The sequence below is a fragment of the Telopea speciosissima genome, chromosome 1 (genome assembly GCF_018873765.1).
Source record: "Telopea speciosissima isolate NSW1024214 ecotype Mountain lineage chromosome 1, Tspe_v1, whole genome shotgun sequence".
In the NCBI taxonomy this organism is placed as follows: domain Eukaryota; kingdom Viridiplantae; phylum Streptophyta; class Magnoliopsida; order Proteales; family Proteaceae; genus Telopea; species Telopea speciosissima.
In genome coordinates, this window is record NC_057916.1 from 11,688,362 (window position 1) to 11,710,923 (window position 22,562).

At 39.8% G+C, this 22,562-nt stretch overlaps 1 protein-coding gene and 1 long non-coding RNA gene across 3 annotated transcripts in view; both read left to right on the forward strand.

Moving 5' to 3' along the window:
- The window catches only part of LOC122657195 (two-component response regulator-like PRR37), a 29,493-nt gene extending 17,579 nt beyond the window's left edge, over positions 1 to 11,914 (forward strand). The window contains exons 5-8 of one of the 2 annotated variants that reach the window (XM_043851927.1): positions 4,041 to 4,224; positions 4,346 to 4,796; positions 4,893 to 5,694; positions 11,685 to 11,914. In XM_043851927.1, the coding sequence (XP_043707862.1) occupies positions 4,041 to 4,224; positions 4,346 to 4,796; positions 4,893 to 5,694; positions 11,685 to 11,783 (1,536 nt within the window). In that variant the 3' untranslated portion in view covers positions 11,784 to 11,914. The remainder of the gene's footprint in view (positions 1 to 4,040; positions 4,225 to 4,345; positions 4,797 to 4,892; positions 5,695 to 11,684) is intronic. The other variant, XM_043851929.1, reaches the window with a different exon arrangement.
- Positions 11,915 to 12,802: 888 nt separating this feature from the next.
- LOC122661260 lies at positions 12,803 to 22,279 on the forward strand. Its single transcript, XR_006332853.1, has 3 exons — positions 12,803 to 12,880; positions 18,887 to 19,327; positions 22,222 to 22,279. It is a non-coding gene; the product is annotated as an uncharacterized LOC122661260 (long non-coding RNA).
- The last annotated feature ends 283 nt before the right edge of the window (positions 22,280 to 22,562 follow it).

Here is a 22,562-nt window from a genome sequence, read left to right on the forward strand (position 1 = left end):
CCTAGTGTAACAAAAGTTGCACATTATATACTTCGTCTTCGTTCTACTTATCTTAAAACTTTTTGATTCCAAGGTTGACCTTTGTAACTCCAACTTGCCGTTAATCCATGCTTTAGTCTCATCCACCAAAACAATATCATCAGCAAAAAGCATATACTAAGGAACCTCATCTTGAATGTTTCTGGTTAAATTATCGATGATAAACGCAAACAAATAAGGGCTTAAAGCTGATCCTCGATGTAATCCAATTGTCAGTGGAAATTCACTACCTTGACCCCTCACAGTTCTTACACTTGTAATTGCACCGTCATACATATCTTTAATTATGTCCAAATATTTACTTGAAACTCTCTTCTCTAGTACTTGCGAGATAAACTCTCCCTCTATCATAAGCTTTTTCTAGGTAAATAAAGAGCATATGGAGATCCTTCTTGCAATCTCTAAATCTTTCCATGAGTCTCCTAAGCAAGTAGGTAGCTTCTGTCGTGGATCTTCCTTGCATAAAACCAAATTGGTTCTCCATAATAGTAGTTTCTTGTCTAGGGTGAGTTTCAATCACCCTCTCCATAATTTCATAGTATGACACATTAGTTTTGTGCCTTTATAATTATTGTAGCTCCAAATATCACCTTTACTTTTGTAAATCGGAACCACGATGCTTCTCCTTTTATCTGGCATTTTCCTTGAGCTCATAATCTTATTAAACAACTTGGTTAGCCAAGATAACCCTTTGATTCCTAAGCTCTTCCACATTATTATTGGAATCTCATCTTGGCCTTGTGTCTTGCCTACTATCATCCTCCTTAAAGCTTCTTTTACTTCAAACACCCTAATTTTCGTATATATCTATGACATGTGGTGTCTTGATAGGTAATGCAGTCTTCCGGAACACTATTACTCGAAGTGTCTTTATTTAGTAGACTGCAAAAATAACCTTATCATCTCTTGTTAATGGCATCATCCCTTATTAGTACTTTACCATCTTCACTTTTAATACATCTAACATGGTCAAGATCTCTATTCTTATTTTCCCTCACTATAACTATCTTATAGATAGCTTTTCCTATTCCTTTGTGCTCAGATTGTTATAAGATCTTTATATTTCTTCGCCCTTGCTTTTTTCCCACAATCTTCTTAGCTTTTTTCTGCAAAATTGTATCTTACTACTTAAATCCAATCCAACTTGGGGTGCATAAGTGTTAATTATGTTGACAACTACTTTCTCCAACACAAGTTTGATGGATATAATCCTATCTCTGAATCTTTTAACATCCATCACATCATTCTTTAAATCTTTATCCACTATTATGCCTACTCCACTTCTATTACTTTTATCCCTCATAAACCAAAGTTTAAAGTCGTCCAACTCCTTAGCTTTTTTACCCTTCCCTCTAGTCTCTTGAATACAAGCTATGTTAGTCCTTCTTCTCCTCATAACATCTATCAATTCTAGACTCTTCTTACTTGTTAAAAATCCAATGTTCCAAGATGTTAATCTAATCTTACGCTTTTGGATTAGCTTCTTTATCTGCACTCGTCCACTGTGCGAGAAACCTTGCCTACTTGACACCGTATCCGGGCACCAATGCGGTGCGTCGCTTAGAGGGGATGCTCTATCTAACTCTTGCTCACTTTTCAGTTTTAGCTACACCCAGGTTATACTGTAGCGCGTCACTTATTTTGTTGGGGAACACCCTGGCATATCGTTATAATATAAGGTCGGGCTTCATAGGGTTGTGCATTGCGACTCAAATGCCAAAGTCTGGGTTAGATTGAGCTTGCCGTGTGGGAGTTCTCATCACAAGTCTCCCCTATTCCGCTGGTTTCTGTTGGTGTTCGAAGGTTGAAGATAAGTCCTCCTTCCCTTCACGTTATTATCTTTTTTAAGTTGCTTTCCGAAACTGCCCTCCCGTACTTCATTAATTCTGTTTGTCCTTATTTTATTTCTTATTCCTAGATTACCCCTTCCTCTCCAATACGTTACACCCCACTTACTCTTTCTCTTCTCTTTAGTTTGAAGTCCAATCAATTACAGTATTGCGACTATTGGTAGTTTGCTTCTATAAAGTACTTGGTTGTCATTGAAATTACATATTTGCCACTGCCATTGCATTTTGGACCTCTTAACAGCTTGGGTGGGCCCATAGCGGACCTAATAGGGTATTCCTTGACCTAGATTCCGCACGAGGCTCGCTCAAGTTCTCGTACGAGAACCATTCTCGTAAGGGCCTGAGCCGCACAGATGGAATCCAAGAGTGGGACCCACCTCTCTTGGATTCCATCTGTGTGGCTCAGGCCAATACGAGAATGGTTCTCATACAAGAACCTGAGCTGCACTCATTCTGCACCACCCAGACTCCATTCCTCCCAACCACATCTGTATTCATTTCCTCTTGTACTGACCTGATGCCAAGTTGAATACCTTCTGGTCTTATGAAATACCGTACTTCTGGTTCTGACCTCTACTGATAAAGGAAGGAAAGAAAATAAAGTACATGGTTGTAAAAGAGGGTAGCTTCGGAGTGTCTACATCCTGGGTTTCCATAACCAGAAGGGCAGGGATATCATCAGAAAAATAAATTATAAGTTGCATTTTTGGATTTTGTATAAATTAGTTTCAATAACTTGAGTGTGGGTGATTTTTACTTTTTCCTTGCATAAGTTGAGGTCGAGGATGTCAATTTAAATTCAAGAAGGAAAGTTTAGTGTTCTAGGGTATTTATCAAAAAAATTATGGAGCAACCATTTGGAATCTCTGAAACCAGACAGACCCTTGTAATTTTCCCTGACTATAGTAATGCTAAAATTTTTATAATACATTATAGAGTGGAGCTATTGCAGTCCTAAATGATAAAGTAGGAGGGTACCTATTGCTTTTTATTGCAGTACTCAGAATGAAAGAATTAGACAAATATTCCAGTATTAGCAGCCTAGACAAAAGGATGTGTGCTTTTTTTCTTGCGTACAATTGGATTTTCAACTTGTAGTAGTCTAAGGAGCTAGATAGAACTGTTCCACAGCAAAATTGGATACGCCTCATAATAAATAAATAAATAAATAAGATATACTTCCAATTTTATATATATCTATATACTTCTTTTACGTCATGCGGACGTGATTTCTCAATTCTTATTCTTCTATCCAGATCTTTCTTTGTCAGATAAAATTTTTGGAAATTTTAGACTCCAGCTATAAACCAATATGTATATTTAAAATATTGGGTTTTCTCAGTCATTCCCTTTTTTTACCATAATTCCTGAAGTTTTCCAGTATGCATTTCTTCTAGATTCCCAAAATGGGTTAAGAATATGGGTTAGGTTGATCCCAAAGGAAGAAAAGATTATTAACCTCGTTATAGCAACCAAGACTAACCAAAATTTCTGAAAATTTCATTTTCTGGGACCAAATCAAAATGACCACTAAAATGTTTTGGTCTTTCTTGGCCTGGATACTGGATATTTATGGATCCATTTCTTGCCACCTACACCTCTATTTACTAGCTATAATTTTTCCCCCTTCTCTTCCTATCATTATTGTTCTGTTTGCTTTACAGCTCATACATAGAGTACATTGTTACACATATATACGTTTCACCAAAGTTTCCACATGGCAAGGTTTCATAGGACTATCTCAAATGACTGGCTACAATGGTTTGCAAGTTGAGAATCCTTACCATGGACTCCTTTAACATGAAGAAACTCTAAATGGAAAGTACAAGATCCTTGTAACTATATTGGTCTTGCATTTCTTCCCCTATAATTATTTAGAACTGATCCCTTCACTATTACTAAATATGGTTTACATTCTTATGCTAATTTGGCATGACCTATGCATTATCTGTTCAGAGAGATAAGAGAGACTCATCAGGGGAAAACATGACATTAACAGCTACAAGCAGAGCTTTGTCTTTTGACACCAGAAGCCTGACTTGAAAGTAGCCTTAAAAATTCACACCAGTTTTAATACCACAGAAGACATTAAAGAACTAAGATTCTTGAATGCTGACAGAACCTGAGCATAGTTATGATCTTGTTTTGCAGAGCTCTTGGACAAAACGGGCAGTAGAAGTTGACAGTCCACAACCTATGTCACCATGGGACCAAAAAGCTGATCCTCCTGATAGCACCTGTGCCCAGGTTATTCATCTGAAGACTGAAGCATTAGGCAATGAATGGGTTCCTGTGCATGCAGCAAGAAAATACAAAGAACAAGATGAGCAACTTGGTATGTGCTTTAAAAAACTACAAATTAAAAAAAAAAAAAGAAGGGAAATCTTGCATACAGATGATTAGTTGCTTTGCAGTGTACTAATCCATGCTGCAACCCATTGTTTTCCATTCTTCAGACACTGTTGCAATGGGCAAAGATTTGGAGATTGGAGTACCTAGAAATTCAGGTTTACAACTTGAATTTCCAAGTGAGAAAATCTCTATCAATTTTGCCCACACTAAGCAGGAGATATTGCCTGAACTAGACCGCAAGGAAGATGATGAGAAAATAGGCAAGGGACTACAACTGAACAACGAGAAGCCAATAGGCGAAATGAGGGCCCAAGCTGCTAAATTAATAGCTACGGTTGCCAACAGTACCAATCATCAGGTGGAAACAGGAGTTTCTGAAGTTCCCAATGCCCCTTCCAAGATCCCAGATGTCAGAGATAAGACTGTATCTGACAGGGCAGAACTACCATCCCTTGAACTGAGTTTAAAGAGGTTGAGACGAGTTGGAGATGTTGGAACTGCCACTCTTGATGAACGCAATGTTTTAAGACATTCAGACCTTTCAGCCTTCTCAAGGTATGAATGAAACTTGTAGGCCTATAATACTTTCAATTTTCATGTTGTCAGCTTCAGAACCAGCTGAGCTTTCATATGTTCTCTATCACTGTGCAGGTACAACACTGCTTCAACTACAAATCAGGCTACCACTGGAAACATAGGAAGCTGCTCTCCTCTTGGTAATAGTTCAGAAGCACTGAAGACAGAATCGATGCACAATTTTCTCTCACATTCAAATGGAACCCCTCCAAATCAACAATCCAGTAGTAACAATAATGACATGGGTTCCACAACTAAAAATGCTTTCACCAAGCCAGCACTTCTCAATGACAAGTGTGCGTCCATTTCTTCAGCCAAATCTCTGCATCCCTCTGCCTTCCAACCTGTGCAGAATGGTCGCATATGTCCATCTCAGCAAATCATATCCAAGAAGGCTAATGATGGAGAAGCTGCCACAGTCCAGACACAACCAAAAGGCTCAAATAAACAGGTTCCAGTCCAGCATCACCATTATCACTACCACCACCATCATCACCATCACCATAATCCGCAGCAACAGCAACCACCACCAGATCATGACGATTGTTCATTGAAAAATGTGGCAGCAGCTGCTCCGCAGTGTGGGTCATCGAATGTGTTTGGTGGGCTTATGGAAGGTAATACTGGTAACTGTAGCCTGAATGGTAGTGCCTCAGGAAGTAACTATGGGAGCAATGGGCAGAATGGAAGTAGCACTGCCATGAACACTGGAGGAATGAACATGGAAAGCGACAATGGGATAACTGGAAGAAGTGGAGCTGGCAGCGGCAGTGGGAGTGGTGGTGGGAGTGGAGTCGATCAAAACCGGTTTGCACAAAGAGTTGCTGTATTGACCAAGTTCCGTCAGAAGAGGAAAGAGAGATGCTTTGAGAAGAAGGTAACCAACTTCAGTTGTTTTTGTGCCTTTATGTATGTCCCTGGGACCAAATATAGCTAATAAACTCAGTACCAATTCTGTACACTGGCGGAAAGGTCTGCGGCTCAGCTTGTTAGCCTTTAGAGTGGAAGAAGAAGAAGAGAAGAGACTTCAAGAGAGCAGCCACGGTTTTGGTTTTATGTGTTGTGTCTCAAAACAAGAGACTAACAGCTTATATTGAAAAGAATATATAATTACACATAGGCCCTTGGCCTCATACAAATGACACAAAGAATACATAAAAAAGGGGTTATGTACATATATACCCCTGATACAGCTATTCTTAACACTCCCCCTTAAGCTGGGTGGTATATGTCGTACATACCCAGCTTGTCTAACATAAAACTAAAGTGATGAGAGCTAAGTCCTTTGGTGAAGATGGCTGCCACTTGTTCATTTGTCTTCACAAAAAGAGTACAAATAGTCTTAGAGTCTATCTTCTCCTTGATGAAGTATCTGTCAGCCTCAACATGCTTTGTCCTGTCATGTTGAACTGGGTTATGAGCAATACTTATGGCCGCCTTGTTATCGCAATATAGACTCATAGGTTCAGTCGTCTCAAATCCCAATTCTTGAACAAGTTTCTTCAACCACAAGATTTCGCACACACGAGCCATGGCTCTAAACTCTGCTTCAGCACTTGACCTAGCTACCACAGGTTGCTTCTTACTTCTCCAGGTGACTAAATTTCCCCCAACAAAGGTACAGTATCCAGAGGTGGATCTTCTATCAGAAATAGACCCGGCCCAATCAGCATCTATATATATTTCAATTCTTAAGTGACCATTCCTAGAGAAGAGAAGGCCTTTTCCAGGGCATGACTTCAAATACCTGAGGATCCTATAAACTGCATCAAGATGTCCCATCTTGGGTGCATGCATAAACTGACTCACCACTCCAACAGCGTAGGTGATGTCAGGCCGGGTGAGGGAGAGATAGATTAGCTTACCTATTAATCTCTGATACTTTTCCACATCCACAAGAGGTTCACCACAATCTTCTCCTAGTTTGTGGTTCTGCTCAATAGGGGAGGAGATTGGTTTGCACCCTAAGTAGCTTGTCTCTGTAAGTAGATCAAGAACAAACTTCCTTTGGCAAACATTTATCCCTTGCTTGGATCTTGAAACTTCAATCCCCAGAAAATACTTTAATGGACCGAGATCTTTGATCTCAAACTGCCGAGCCAAATAAAGCTTAAGCTTTGAGATTTCAGCTTCACTGTTTCCCGTGACCACAATGTCATCAACATAAACAATGAGAGCCGTAATAGTATTGCCCTTCCTTTGTATAAACAATGTGTGATCAGCTTGACTTTGAGTATATCCATTTTCCAGGAGGGCTTGTCTGAACCTCTCAAACCAAGCCTTAGGAGACTGTTTGAGTCCATAGAGAGCCTTCCTAAGACGACACACTTTCCCATTGTCATCAGGATGCTTGAACCCAGGAGGAGAGTGCATATATACCTCTTCTTCTAGGTCACTATGTAAGAATGCATTCTTTACATCAAGCTGGTACAATGGCCAATCAAGGTTTGCAGCCATTGAGAGAAGTACACGAATGGAGTTATGCTTGGCTACCGGAGCAAAGGTTTCCTGATAGTCAATGCCATACACCTGTGTATAACCCTTGGTGACAAGTCTTGCCTTATACCTCTCCACAATACCATCAGACTTGAACTTGACTGTGAATACCCATCTGCATCCAACAGGGATTCTCCCTTTAGGGAGTTCAACAAGGTCTCAAGTGATTCTTCTCAAGAGCCAACATCTCTGTATTCATTGCTTCTCTCCATTGTGGATCTACCATAGCCTTTGCTACATTCTTGGGAATAGATATGGATAACATAGCTACAGTGAAGGCTATACCTGTAGGGGAGATAGAATCATAGGAAACAAACTTGGCAATGGGATCAGTACATGCCCGAGTTCCCTTGCGGTGAGCAATAGGAAGATCTAAGTCTGAGGATGTAGAAGTAGAGGGAGGTATACCTATCTCGATGGATGAAGGCTCAAGATGAGGAGACGAAGAAGGATTTTGGCAAGTCTTCTTTATAGGAAGCCATGAAGAGGGATTTCTCCTGTCCTTCGTATACACCAGTAGCTCCCCCTGTTCTCTGTTCACCTATGCACTAAGAGGCTCCCCCTCAACAACAGTATCCACAGAAGGTTCCCCCTCAATAACAGTATCCACATTCTTTCCCTTGTCAATCTGAAAAGGGGAAATAGGGACAGGAGAGGAGAAAGGAAATGAAACAAACTCGGGAACCTCTTCACCCTCAATACCACCACCAAAAGATGAACACTCCCCCTAAAGAGGTGACTGAAAATACGGTATGGTTTCAAAGAAATGGACATCTCTGGAGAGAAGCCACCAACGATACAAGGATGATAGCATTTATACCCTTTAGAGGTGGAGGAATATCCAAGAAAGATGCACTTTAGAGCCTTAGGATCCAATTTAGTGCGGGCAGATTTGCTAATATGTACATAGCAAATACAGCCAAACACCCTTGGAGGAAGAGAAAAGGAAGAAGACTGTGAGGGTAAGACATCAAGAGGAACCTTAAAGTTCAAGACACTAGACGGCATGTGATTAATAAGAAAGACAGCAGTGAGTAGAGTATCAAACCAAAAAGTTTTTGGAACATGCATGGTAAACCAAAGGGATCTAGCCACTTCAAGGAGATGGCTATTTTTTCTTTCAGCCACCCCATTTTGTTGTGGGGTATCAACACAGGCCACCTGATGAATAATGCCATGGTCAGAAAAAAAGGTTTCCAAACCACTATACATATACTCCCCACCTTTATCAAAACAAACAATTTGGATCCGAGTTTGAAATTGGGTATACACTAACTTATAAAAAATTTTAAATGCAACATAGACATCACTCTTGTGTTTCAAAAGGTAAACCCAAGTAACCCGATAATAGTCATCAATGAAAGAAACAAAGTAGTGGAAGCCACGCAAAGAGGTAACCGGGGAAGGCCCCCAAACATCAGTATGGATAAAATGAAAAGGTGAAGTAGATCTATTACCATTAGATGCATAAACTGTTTTACAACTTTTGGCAAATAGACAAGGTTCACAATTAAAAACATGAGTGACAGAAAAAGAAGTAAATAAATGTGGCAACAATTTCCTCATAACAGAAAAAGAAGGGTGCCCCAAACGACGATGCCAAAGCAAAATATCCTTTTGAGTACGTCCACCTTCTTGCCCACAAACATAGGACTGAGCTTGCACAACAGGGGAAGCACCAGTCTCCAAAACATACAAGCCGTTAGTTTCACGACCACTGCTAATCACCCTCCTCGTCATCAAATCCTAAAAAAGACAATGGGTAGGAAAGAAGGTGACAAAGCAATTCAAAGATTTAGTCAATTGGCTAACTGAAAGAGGGTTAGTGGCAAAGTTAAGAAGATGAAAGACAGACTTCAAGGGTAAAAGTGGTGTAACCTGAATATTTCCCTTACCAGAAATGGAAGAGAAGGAACAATCAACAATTTTTACCTTATCTTTCCCAGAACAAACAGAATAGGAATTATACAGTTGAGACCTACCAGTCATATGATCCTTGGCATCTGAGTCAATGACCCAAGGTGTGGTGTCGGAGGAGGAAGAGGCTTGTAGTGCAGTGGAAGTAGGAGTAGCAGAGGAACCATCCAGGTGGGCCACAATCCGGCGAAATGCAGCAATGTCTTTGGAAAGAGAGGATGGATCATATTCAATGACTCCAACATGAGCCTTAGGCCCCTTCTTCCGCTGTCCCTTTAGTCCCCCAGAGGAACTAGAAGGGGGCTTCTCATGGAGATCCCAACAAAAGTCCTTTGTATGCCCGGATTTGCCACAATGGTCATATAAGAATCGGCCCTTCGTAGCTCCCTTATCATCTCCCTTAGCAGCCCCCTTATCAGCTCCCTTAGTGGAGTCCTGAGGGGTGGAAGAAACAAGAGCAGAGTGCTTAACAGTGGGAGTAGTCCCCATGGCACCCCTACGGGTCTCTTCACTCTGTAGATATCCACACACCTCCTCCAGTGAGGGAAGACTTGGTCGGCCAAGGATTTGTACCCTAAGAGGGTCAAAGTCAGAATTAAGGCCGCCAAGGAGAAATAAGACCCTCTCTTTCTGAAACAGCCGGTGTACCTTGACCTCATCATCAGGACACAACTGAAGATCTCTATAGTGATCATACTCCTCCCACAGGCCCACAACAAGACTATAGTAGTCAGAGATGCTTCTATCACCCTGGCGCAGGCTAACAATCTGTTGGAGAAGTTGGTACACCTTTGTAGAGTCCCCAACCCGATCAAAGATATGGGCCACACTGTCCCAAATGTCTTTGGCAGTCTCCTTGCCCATAAACCTTCTTCCAATCTCAGGCTTCATTGAGAAAAGAAGCCAAGCCATCACAAGAGAATTCTCAGTGTCCCATTTGGAGTACCCTTGCTCGGTAGGAAGGAGGGCCTTGATGCTACTATATATGTACCCCATCTTCCCCCTACACCGAAGAATCAGTTTCATGGATCGGGACCAATCCAAATAGTTGTGGTTCTCAAGCTTGGCAATAGGAAGTTGGATATTGGGGCTCTCAAAGGAAGAAGGGAGAGATGGAGTTGTTTCCACAAGGGGCAAGGGTGTCTCGACATTTTTCTCACCCATATTTGATCTCAAATCACCTACTTAAAAGGAGGAAACAACAGCACTTCAAGCAAACAGGTTTGTCCCAAAACAGTAGGCACAAAAAACAGGGCAAACAATAGCCAAAAAGGCTAGAAACACTTGTAGATCTTCAGAAAATACTCAAATAGCAGCGGAATAAAGATGAGTAATGCTCCTTACCCAAAAACGATGCAAATGGACCATAAAAAATGGCCAAACAGGGCTCTATTGAAGAGCAGGTGCCTAACAAGAACTCTAGCTGGTGGAAATTCTGGGCAGAACAGCCAAACCAAGATGCAATGGGAATGAATGGGTGCTTGCAGAAGGTTAAAGAGAAGCAAAGGAGATCAAAGAGGACCCCCAAACGAAACTAGAGCACTAAGAAGCACTCCATTTGGATTCCAAACGAGAGAGAAACAAGCTGGAGAAGATGACCTAACCAGTCCTTCGAACAGCAGCAGAAAACAGGTGAATGAAACCCTTCTTCACACTCCAAACTTCCTTCGAACACTTGCAAACAGTAGGATCAATGCTCTGATACCATGTTAGCTTTTAGAGTGGAAGAAGAAGAAGAGAAGAGACTTCAAGAGAGCAGCCACGGTTTTGGTTTTATGTGTTGTGTCTCAAAACAAGAGACTAACAGCTTATATTGAAAAGAATATATAATTATACACAGGCCCTTGGCCTCATACAAATGACACAAAGAATACATAAAAAAGGGGTTATGTACATATATACCCCTGATACAGCTATTCTTAACAAATCTCTCCCAGAATGAAGACTCATTTTTGTTGAACAAATAGCTTTCTGTGAGGGGTTAGCATACTCAAAAATTGGCCAGACTTGAGAACCTACTCAAAAGAAATATTTGCCTGCATGTATGAACAGTGGATATCAGAACTTAGTAGATTTTATAAATATATAAAGGGTAGGGTTAGTGACACAAGCTTGTGTCGCTCACAACCATGCTGTACGGCTGGGATGCATTGCTCGTGCATCCATACAGGATGGGTCCCACTATCAGTTGCTCCCAGCTGTCTCTGAGGGACGGTCTCTTGTCTAGCATTTTCCATAGATAAATTACCTGCCCCTGTATTCAATAAGCTGACTCTTAGAGATTCACGACTACCTGGAATAATGCTACATACAGTTGTTACTACTATCTATTCACCAAGCAGGTACTAATCCAGGTGATCCAGATCTTCAGGGTGACCTAATTGAACATGCAAGTCTTCTATTCTAATTCATTGTGAAAGAGTTGATGGAACTGCCCTTTGCTCGTCTTTTCAGGTCCGCTACCAAAGCAGGAAGAAACTGGCAGAGCAGCGACCTCGTGTTCGTGGACAATTCGTGCGACAGCCAGTGTCCGAACAAACAGACCAGCCGTGATGCAGATATCAGAACCTACCCTTGTGCCTGGTAGTGCATGTGGAATTATGTCCGTGTGATAAGCACTTTCTACATATGTAAAGTGAAACTACTTAGAGTTTGGACTAGGACTTTTGAGCAAAGGGTTACGAGTTGATAGTATGTCAGTCCTTCAAGACCAGACTATTGACGTGATAACAGTCAGACACCTTGAACTGTATTTAATGGTTATGGACTTTCATGACTGCCACTACACAGAAGATATCCACCCTTCAAAAGGGGAGTATTCATTCTGTAAGAACAGTATAAGTTGTCATTCCTTTTGTTGCTGCTGGTTGTGTTTGGACTTGTTTGTCGGCTGTTTCCTAAAGTGCTTTCTTTCCCCTATTCTGGTATCAGACGGAAATGGGCTCTAACTCTGTTTTCTTTTCTTTCCCTTTCAATTTTTGTTTACAGTTTGTTTTGAGACTTGCAAAACAGAAATTGAACCAAGATCAGCATACGATGTTTTAGCCGCTGGGGGAGGAAATAAAAACTGATTTGCAAAGAAATTGGTGTACACCAGAGGATGCTGAAGATGAGGTAACCCTGCAGTCCTTTGGATTGTCTGAAAACTTAGGCAAAAAGGTCTCTGAGCCAGCGGCATAGGCTATACAGGCACACTCTTCTCTCTCTCTCTCTCTCTCTCTCTCTCTCTCCCCAACTTATGAATCCAATCCGCCGCTGATTGGTGTGCTTGCTCATCCCGTCAGCTCAGGGAACAAGCCCAAAATTATTGAACTGTGATTGGAATGTGTCATCAACAAGGGTAGCAAACCGTCACCTCTTTGGGAACAAACGGGCTTTACCCGGGAAACAGTAGAGAAAATCAAGACAGATCAGTGTATTAGACATGAATAAACAAGAAACTGAGGCAAGAAGGCGTTGAGGGAAAAAATGAGAAAGAAACTGACCCCATATGATGCTCATGTTCTGAGAGAACAATTTTGAATTGTCCCCACCAGTGCCAGGGGAGATAAAAGGCTTTTTGTAAGGAGATCAAAAAGAGCAGCCTTTCGTTACGCTTGTTGCTTGTTTGACCATAGCATGAACCATTCTATCAAAGAATTGGGTATCTAGTGCTATCTTTAAGGTCTCTTGGGTGGGTTACTTGTTTGACCATAGCATGAAGCATTCTATCCAAGAATTGGGTATCTAGTGCTACCTTGAAGGTCTATTGGGTGGGTTACTTGACCAAATCTTGGATCCACTTCACAGTACCAATACCCTTTTATTGGTCAGTTTAAGGCAAATTCAGTTTCCTATGTTTGGAGACGAGTGGTGGTGGCACAAGAATGGGCCAAAGCCAATTCAAGGATGACCAAAATTGTCTTTCATGGGTAGGTTTGTGAATAGAAATAGGCTCACAGTACCAGTACCCTTTTATTCACCACTAGCTAACTTGGCCTTTTTTTATGGAAAGCAAAGAGTATACCAGTAGATTCATGAATTAATTCTTCATCATGGGTAAAGGAAGACTTTCCCCAATTTCAAAAGTCAAAGCCGGAGGAGAAAATTCTCTCCGTTCGAGTGGTATCAAAGTTTCTTCTCTTCATAATGTATTTTTGAGTTTTATTCCTTATCCGTTGTCACTATATTTAGTGAAGTAAAATGTTTTACTATTTGTCATTAATTTGGCAGTACATGGGCTCCACGTTCATCTCAATGTTCAAAATTAATTTTGTCCATAGTAAGAAAAGTTGTTCAAACTCTGATTCAAATTTTAGTAAAATTATCAAAATGCCATCAAACGGAGATGAATATAAAATACAAAATGACATCTTTTATAATTTTAACTACTTCCTCTGTTCATTTTAAACTTAAATTCTACCAATGAGATGGTTGCCTGGTTCTTTATCACATGGACTCAACTATGTATTGCCAAGTGACAAATAGTGAAGTGTTATATTTCACTAGGCATTCTGATGAGGAAGAAAACCCCTTTTCAAAAGGAGGGGGGAAGAGATCAAAGCATAATGCTGGACAAATATTTCTATTTTGATACACTAATTTTATTTCTTAATCTCCTTTAAACTATGTTTGGTCCTCCTTAAATATAGAATTCCACCATTACAATGCTCAACTTTTCCAATGTTTTCCATTGGAAACTCTAGCCATCCAAATATGGCCTCAAGTCTCTTTCGTCTTCCATGCTAGTTGGCTCTAGTGTTTGTTTATTTACCTAGAAACTAAAGCAAGTAAAAGCTTTTTCAGTTTTGTTAAACTAACTAAAACTGTAAAGAATTGACCTTTATATGTTCTTCTCCTGTTGCAACTAGAGTACCCTTAATTTAGGCCTGGCTGCCATTTCATCACCAATAATTGAATTCCAATTCAAACATTTAAAGATTTCTTTATCCACCATTGTGGATATTTTTGGGTGATAACTGGTTCTGAAGTTTTCAAATGCTTACAAGGAGGGATAAGGATTTTGGACACATCCATAGTGTTTTGTGGTGTGTATTTCACTCTATCTACATAGTTTGTTGGTCAAATGGCTTTGGGAGTTTAGAGTCTTTGAATGCCAAACAAACTTATTGTAATCATTGAGTGGTATTCAAATTTTCAAATATGCTATGGCAGATCAAGTGGACATAAATAAAAGAGAACTTATTTTTAAATGGCTTTGAAGCTAAAAGATGTTCATTATAAGGTTTTCTGTCTCCATTCTTTGTTTTATGTTCCTAATTATACATTGAAGCCATAAAACAAACCCAGAGATTGTTACCTTGAAGGAACATTCACCATATTTTCATCATAAATCTCTTTAATATATCATTTTGTAAGAACATATATCATTAATCAGCTTGGTCGGAACCATGTCTGTAATTTACGATATCGGTCGCCGGTGATACAGATATGTATGGCCATATCAGATGGTTTTGGGTTGATACTAGATCAAAAAAACTATTTTTCTACTACTACTACTATTATTATTATTATTTTGTTATTTAATAATAATCAAAACATTCCATGAAGATAGGACCACACGTGTACGTTTGTTGTGATATATAATTTTTTTCACATGTCAGTTTAATTTCAAAATTATATGCGGGCACCCCTCATTTGTAAAATTTCTCAGATATCCCCCTATTTTTAGTGTTTTTCTCATAATACCCCTCCTCCAAGGCATGAAGTTACACACTAGCTTTGGAGGGAATCCTCCCCCTTTAATATATGGCCCAACGTTCTCTGTAGGGGAGTGTAGCTTGTGCACGCACGGACGTCAATGAGAGCGTGCAAATTGGCACCATTGAGGAATGGGATTTCTGCCTTTCATGGAGGACAAGGCAGTTATTTCACCTCCTCTATATCTAAGCATGGGCGTCACACTCTCCCATAGAGAACTTTTCTCCTTGATATATTTAGTAGGGATGTAAACGGATCGGATTTGGATCGGATACGATCGGATGTGAGGATATTCCTGGCGTACGATACCTCTAACGGATTCGGATGCGGATCGGATTCGATTTTCGACCATCCGTTTACATATCCGCCTTGTGTAACGACCTTCCTCCCTAGCGGATACAATTCTCTCTCAATCCATATCTCTTAGATCAGATTCTCTTTTCATCATATTAACTTGTTATCTTCAAAACCTAAAATCATTATTTACTTAATTTTTATTATTAAGTATTCGGATTTTTTGGGATTTTAATCGAGTATTCGGTTATTTTCCGGATATCTCTAACGAATACGGATGCCCTCGAATACGGATGCAATCGGATTCGATTTCGGTTATCCATTTACATCCCTAATATTTAGGCATATAGATAGACTACGCTATTGGTTCACATACTTTTAATCTTATCCAAAAGAAGAAAAAAAAACTTTTGAATAGAAAGAGCAAAGAGGTGTGGGAGGGTTAAGTCATGCATTGCACACGTGCGGGAGTTAACGCAGCTACCAGTCCACCACGGCGTGGAAAATTAGTTCGTGACATATCATGGAAGCTTGAAAAGGACACACACAACACTACAATATATTCTCTCTCTCTCTCTCTCTCTCTCTCTCTCTCTCTCAAATATTATAGCTTCTCGTACGTGTTGTCATGTGACTCAGCTCCCAACAAACTTTCTTCAACTTCTTCTCACCTAACCCTTTGAGGAGTCTCTGAGCAAAATCTGAAGTTGAACCCCCACACACACCCTCACCCCAAAATCCAATGGTTCATTCCCAACGACTCCAATGACAACATCTCCTCTGTCCTTGTGTTGACCTGTTGCCCCTTAACAACTTTTCATTGTTTGTTCTTTTCTGCTTTCTGTCTTAGTCTTTCTTTTTTTTATTTCTTTCTTGTTTCATCCTTTCCTTCCTCATCTAGACTAGATTACATGGTATCCATTTGTTTATTAATGCAAAGGAATTCCCTTCTTTTTTTTTTTAATTTAATCCCTTCGCGTAATAACTTAACGGAAAAGGTTCTATGAGCCGTTGAGGTAGGACGAACTAGTACCATTGTATTTCTCTCTCTTCTCACATCAAATGACTTCGTTGCCGTCTTATGTATAATATCATTCTGTCACACTTCATTGGTACATTCCCTTCTGCTACTTGCATAGAGAACCTTCTCTCATAACTTAATTACTCTCTCTCTCTTTCTCTCTCTTATTCATATTAAGAAAAGGTAGAGACCTCTCTCAATCTTTACCCGTTCCTCGGTCTTCCCATCATATAACGTTAACCCAATGAGTGCCACTTCTTGCGTGTTATAGAGCAATAGTCTTTCATCGATGTGTTTAGGTTGTTAGTGTCTTCATGTACTTAAAGATTTTTTTTTTGGGGGTGAATATGTACTTTAAGAAATTCTTTTCATCTAATGGATTATCATTTTAGGATCAACCATTCAACATAGTATCAAAACTCATGATTCCTTGATTTTTTTTCTCTTACATTATTTCTTCACGTGTATATCAGCATCTCATTTCATCTACATGTGAGGAAATGTTAGGAGTTAGAGTTATGGACTGAGTTTCCCTCCACCCACGGTGAATTGGATTCCATTCACCGCAGGACGAGAGAGGGCGGGAAAGGGTATTGGGAGGTTATTTTGGAACATACTAAAACCCTAAGAGGGGTTTGTGAACCCTAGGATGGTGGGTGAACTATCCTCTGGGTGGAGGAAAACTTTGTCTTAGAGTTATAGTCTTACATTGGTTTGTTCAAGTCCTTAATATCTTTATGGGAAGAAGAACTTTGTTGGGTCGAATAGCCCCTACACCAGCACAGGGGCCAATGGGGGAGGGCATAGGGACATCAACAAGGGAATTCTTCATTTTACAAGAGGCAAAATGATCATTTTAGAGGGCTATGTTTAGACGTAGGAACCACGCGACCAAGGAGCACTCTTTTTCCCTCTCTTTATATACTTGGAAGAGTTCTTTATAGCCTTGATATTTTAGATTGAAACTTCCAATACCACAAAAAATTAAAAAAAGAGAGAATCTAGACGAGGAAAATCTTCATTTGGTTGATGAACTGGGGTTGAAATGTTGAATATTCCACAATTAATGTTTAGGTTGTAATATACTACGAGGTGATGGCAGAGCTTTTGGTTGGGTCTCCCGATCCAGGCATAGCCCTAGATATTAGGGAAGATAGAGTTTACATGGACTTTGGTCAATTACCCAGTGTGCATCGCCACCAATTAATTAATTATAGGGAAAAAGATCTCTACTTGGTGTTATTTCCTACATCCTCTTACAGGGTACAGTGAAATGACGCCTCTGTCGCCCTGGGTAGATATCCATACATGTTCACCCATTTACCCAGACGCTTCTGTAGAGACCATGCGACCAAGTAGAGATCTCTTGCCCTTAATTATATTATCTTCTGTCGTGTCGTGTTTTGTATTTCGTGTAACCGGTTGCGCTTCCGCCGCTACAGAGCAATTGTGTGTGACCAGTCACCGGTGTAAGGGCTACAATGGAATTTCAAAAATAGTAAATAATCAAAGTCAAACTTAGAGTACTATTACTTCTGAAAAGAAGACCGTTAGTTGCATGACTTTGCGTGTTTGAAACTCGGAGTTCGATAATATCTCATCTCAGTTGTGTGGAATTAGGATCCTCATCCTCTACTGTCGAGCTGCCCGGCAAGACCATGCTGTCGAGACACAGCAAGGTGGGAAATGACCGCCTTACCCCTGCCTAAGCACCTTGCCTGAGTGGGGGAAAGGAGGTCATTTCTCGCCTTGTTGTGTCTCGGCAACACTATCCTATCGGGCAGCTCGGCAGTAGAGGATCCAAATTGTATGGCTCTTCAATTTTTTCTTATAATACTCCCCTTTTAACGCATTCCATCAGTGGAACTTTTGGCATATCTGTCAAGTACCTAACACATCCTTTTGTTGTTATCCAACTTTTCTTAGAAGTCTAAGCATTATAGGTGGGGGGGGGGGATCAGAATCATCTCCAGGGAGCCCAGCGCCCAGAGTGCTGCCAGGGGGCATCCAGTGGTCGAGCTATGCCACACACATCTCGGTGCATGCCTAGGGATGTGTGCGGCACAACCCAATGGCTGGCAGCACCCTGGGAGTGCTGGGCTCCCTGGAAACGAGCTAAATTCGATTGGGGGAGGGTTAGGGTAAGGAGGTCATTACACAAGGGAGGAGGGAAAGAGAGATAGACACATTGTCCCTTTAAAGTAAAAGTTGACCATTGAATAGGAACCTTTTAGTTTACCTCTTTACAAAATTTCCACTTCATCAGATAAGGATACCTTATGGACATACTTATCCATAAAATTGCTCTTTTTTCTTTTAGAGGGTCTCTCAAAAACAGTCATAAATATTCACCCATTAATTAATGGCGTGTACGAAAATTTTCCCTTGGTTTTTTTTTTTTTAAGTAAATAGTTTGGGAGAGCCCAAAAAAAAGATTACAAAAAGTAAAAAAAGAGCCACCTTTTCAGAGGTTTCTCTCCTTCTCTCTCCACGGGCCACGAGTCTCCAACTCTCCATTCTCCAACCACTGCTCGTCTGCTGCTGAAGCTGACTTGCTTGCTCAAACATTGGTTGCAGGAAGCCTAGAGCTTGGAATTCGGAAAAAGATCGAGGTAGGGATCACTGTTTACTTACTAGTGAGTCTCTGTCTCTCTGTTTATTTGCTCTGTGTATTAACGTGCCCTTCAACCCATTCGTAATATCATCACCTTTCCTCAAATTCTGGTCCAAAACTCATCTCTGTACTGCTTCTTCTCTCTCTCGCATAAAGGTTTATGACTTTAAAGGGCCCTTTATTGATATCATTAGATACCGAAAACTACACATATCTTCATCCTTCCGAGGTTCAATATTTCTCTATCTATCAGTCTGTCTTGTGAAAAAAAAAGGATAAAAGGAAAGTGATGGCTTCATCTTATTAGAATCATCTAATAGCTTCTTCCCTCTGCAGTGTACATTTCCTCACTTTCCCATTCTTTCAATAATTCTTCTCTTCGTTTTTCGAAACTTAGAAGGCTCAGAAGTTGGAAAATGAGGTAACAGATAACTCTTCATAGAAATCACACACTCTTCCCACTTACTGGTTAGTTTCCTCTCTCTCTCTCTCTCTCTCTCTCTCATCCTTCTACCATGTTTTTTTCCCCCGGGTATTCGCTGCATCATGAGAAGGTTTTCAGTGGTAGTTTCAGCTATAAAAGAAACTTCCCAAGTTTTGTTTTATGACCAGTCAATTCTCCTTTTCCTTGGATTGTTATCATTATCATTACTTGGAATTTGTTTACTTCTCCTCAATTGCAGTAAAAATGAATCTTTGGTGTCTTCAAAATTTCTTATTATGAGTTTGGTTTCCCTCCGCTTGATGCACTCATTTGTTTTTTATGATAGGGACAGGAAATACAGGGTTTTCTTGCTGTACAATATATTTAATGTCGATTAACCCCTTATCTGGGCGATGTTTGTTGAAAGTGAACCGAAGCCATTAATAGATATACAATTTTTTAGTAACGTAGTTGATTCCTTGATCCTCTGTTTTACTTTATTACGAAAGAGCATCTTAGAATCGAAACAATACTTCAATAAAACTAGGGTGGGCAAGTCCCAATTACTTCATCTTTGGCTGTTGAAGCGCCTTAGGATGAAGGAGTAAGAATTGCAGTATGGGTCTTATAATTGGAAATTCAAAGATTTTGAAATGAAGGTTCAGAGCTACTGAAAGGACAGATGCATGACTTTGCAACATGAGGGAGGTAGTAGTAATTGTGGATGGAAGTTTTCTTGTGCTGAAGCCAATAGGGGCAACTCTAGGGATGCTTGCTCAAGAACTTGGAGGTTGATGGGCTGTAGAATAGATATTTGAACTACTTCACAATGGGAGGATGTCTGCAACTATCCACAAAGTCCCCTGTCATGATATGAGAGAGCAACAAATTGATTGATGTTATAGTAGTTTTGAGGATTGCTGAGAGCCATACAGGGGATTGCCTTCACCCTTAGGAGGTCACTACTCCAAACTGGCTGGCCCTTTGTTTTCCTTCATGGCTTCATTTTACACATTGCTTTTCAGGGTAAGAAGTAAGAAAATGGCTGCATTTCCCTTTTATTTTATAGTGTAAAAGTCTATTAGAATTTTGTGTACTAAATAAAAGATTCAGAAAGCTCAGTCTGTGAGTTCTGGTAATATGGATTCCAATTCTGTTTTCTCTATGTACCGGGCAACTTCAAGTTGATTAAGAGGGCTTATTGAAACAAGTTTCTTGAGTAAATATTACACTGGTCGTTACAGCAGAAGAAATTTTGTTATTACAAAATTGAGTTGCACACTGGTAGTTGCAGCAGAGGATCATTGGGCATTGACATTTTTCTAGATAGATGTAAGTTGGGGTTCTATGGCATCTCCTGTTGAAAGAGATTAGGAATTCATAAAAGAGACCCCACTTAAACACTGTCTGGACTGAAAACATGCTTGATTACTTGATAGCCAGCAGGTTTTTGGTTGGCAGAGTGTGGGGTTTCCAGACCCTGCAGTAGCGGGAGCCTTGTGCACTGGGGTGCTCATTTTAGAGTGTGGGGTTTCAACCCCTTTATAGAAGAAGAGAAAAGGCAAGAAATTCTAAGTTAAATTTAAACTGGTCTTCAAGCATGATTTGCATCCGACCTGTTATTGAGTGGATACCTGAAATTAAACCTGGATGCAATTAATCAGGGCCAGGTCCATTGATAATTGGGTACCCATTAGCTCCCTAAAAATCCAGGATAAAGGTCTGTGTGATTCTTGAGAGGAACTTGTGAGAATGTGATTTTGTGACCATTGGTGATTTTCCGAGTGTGAGAAGTTGATGGAAAACCAATACCTTCTACTTCAGGAACCATAAAAAGAATTGTAAGGAAAAAAAAAATTGGCTTCTTGAAGTTTAAAGTTGACCCAGAAAAGCACAAGCTAAGTGTTATAAGTTACTTTAACAGTTTGACTGAATACAACTCCATGAGAAACTGACTGCACTTAGTTTTAGTTGAGTTGTAAATATAGTTTGTGTCCGAAACTTGAAGTCAATTTGGGTTTTGCTTGGGTTCTTTATGTTGAAGAATCCACAAGGAAGCTTTGTGCAACTGTCAATCTTTTGAAGGTCATGTGCGACAGCAACAAAGAGAAAAAGAATAAAAGTGATATCATAGTTGTAGTAAATGTCAATATAGGGATCTATTAAAGGTTACAAGCTTACTATTTGTTTAGGTAGTGATTTTGTCAATATTATTTTGTAATTCAATAGTGTGCTTAATATTTGTCTGTCTTCTTCTTTTTTGAAAATGGTCCTTTTCTCTTCGTTTCAAGTAACAGCAATTTTATTAATAGAAGGAGATGATATGGAAACAAGAGGAGGCCAATCCATAATCAGCTCATGTACATGAAGAAAAGTGGTTCTTTGCTGATATAAAAAGAAAAAACAGATTCTTTTGCATTCCCAGTCTTTATTTCTTAAAAATAAAGAAGAACATAGGTAAGTACTGAGAGAAAAGAAGGAAAAGCAATGAAGAATCAAGCCATTGATTATGGAGATGCTCCTTGATAGATCTCAAATCAGTCCAATTGTAATCCTTTCTTTTAGGTCTCAATCTTCCATCAAAATCCAAGAGTCCTAATACTGGTTTCAGTTCATTTATCTGGCCAGATGTGGCACAGATCTGAACCATCTCAGATCTCTCTTCATGGAACTCAAACAGAACTATTGTCCTCGCAGATTTGATATTTCAGTCTTGCATCAAATTCTCTAGTGAAATGCATGCAATTTACATATTATCTTAAACAGATTTGATATGGCTGATGTACTGTTTAGTTAGTTTAATTATGATGTTAAGTGGGATTGTGTAGTTCTAAGGTTTTAGATGAGATGTTTTATTGGTTCGTTTGAGTGGGGAAGATTTTTGGGAGCCTTTTTTCTTGCTTGTGAGGTTTCTCTGAAATTGTAATGTCTTGATTAGGCCATGAGGAAATAATCTTGCGTTAATGTATGATGCATTTGGCACCTGACTTTTCAGTTTTCATGGCAACGCTGTTCGTTGACAATAAACGTTTAAGTTCTATCAAAAGATTTTTCTTTTCTTGGTGTCACCTGGCAAAGGAATTTTCTTGCCAAAGAATTTTTAATTTGACATCATAGTTAGCAACTCAGAAGGCTCCATATGTTTACCAAGGCAACCTCTGCTAATGTGGTAAATTCTGGTCCACTGATCTATACGTTGACCACAATAAAGCTCTCCTTTTCGTAAGTTTTAAATTATGATAGCTAAAACTAAAAAGGAAAAATATAACATATAAAATT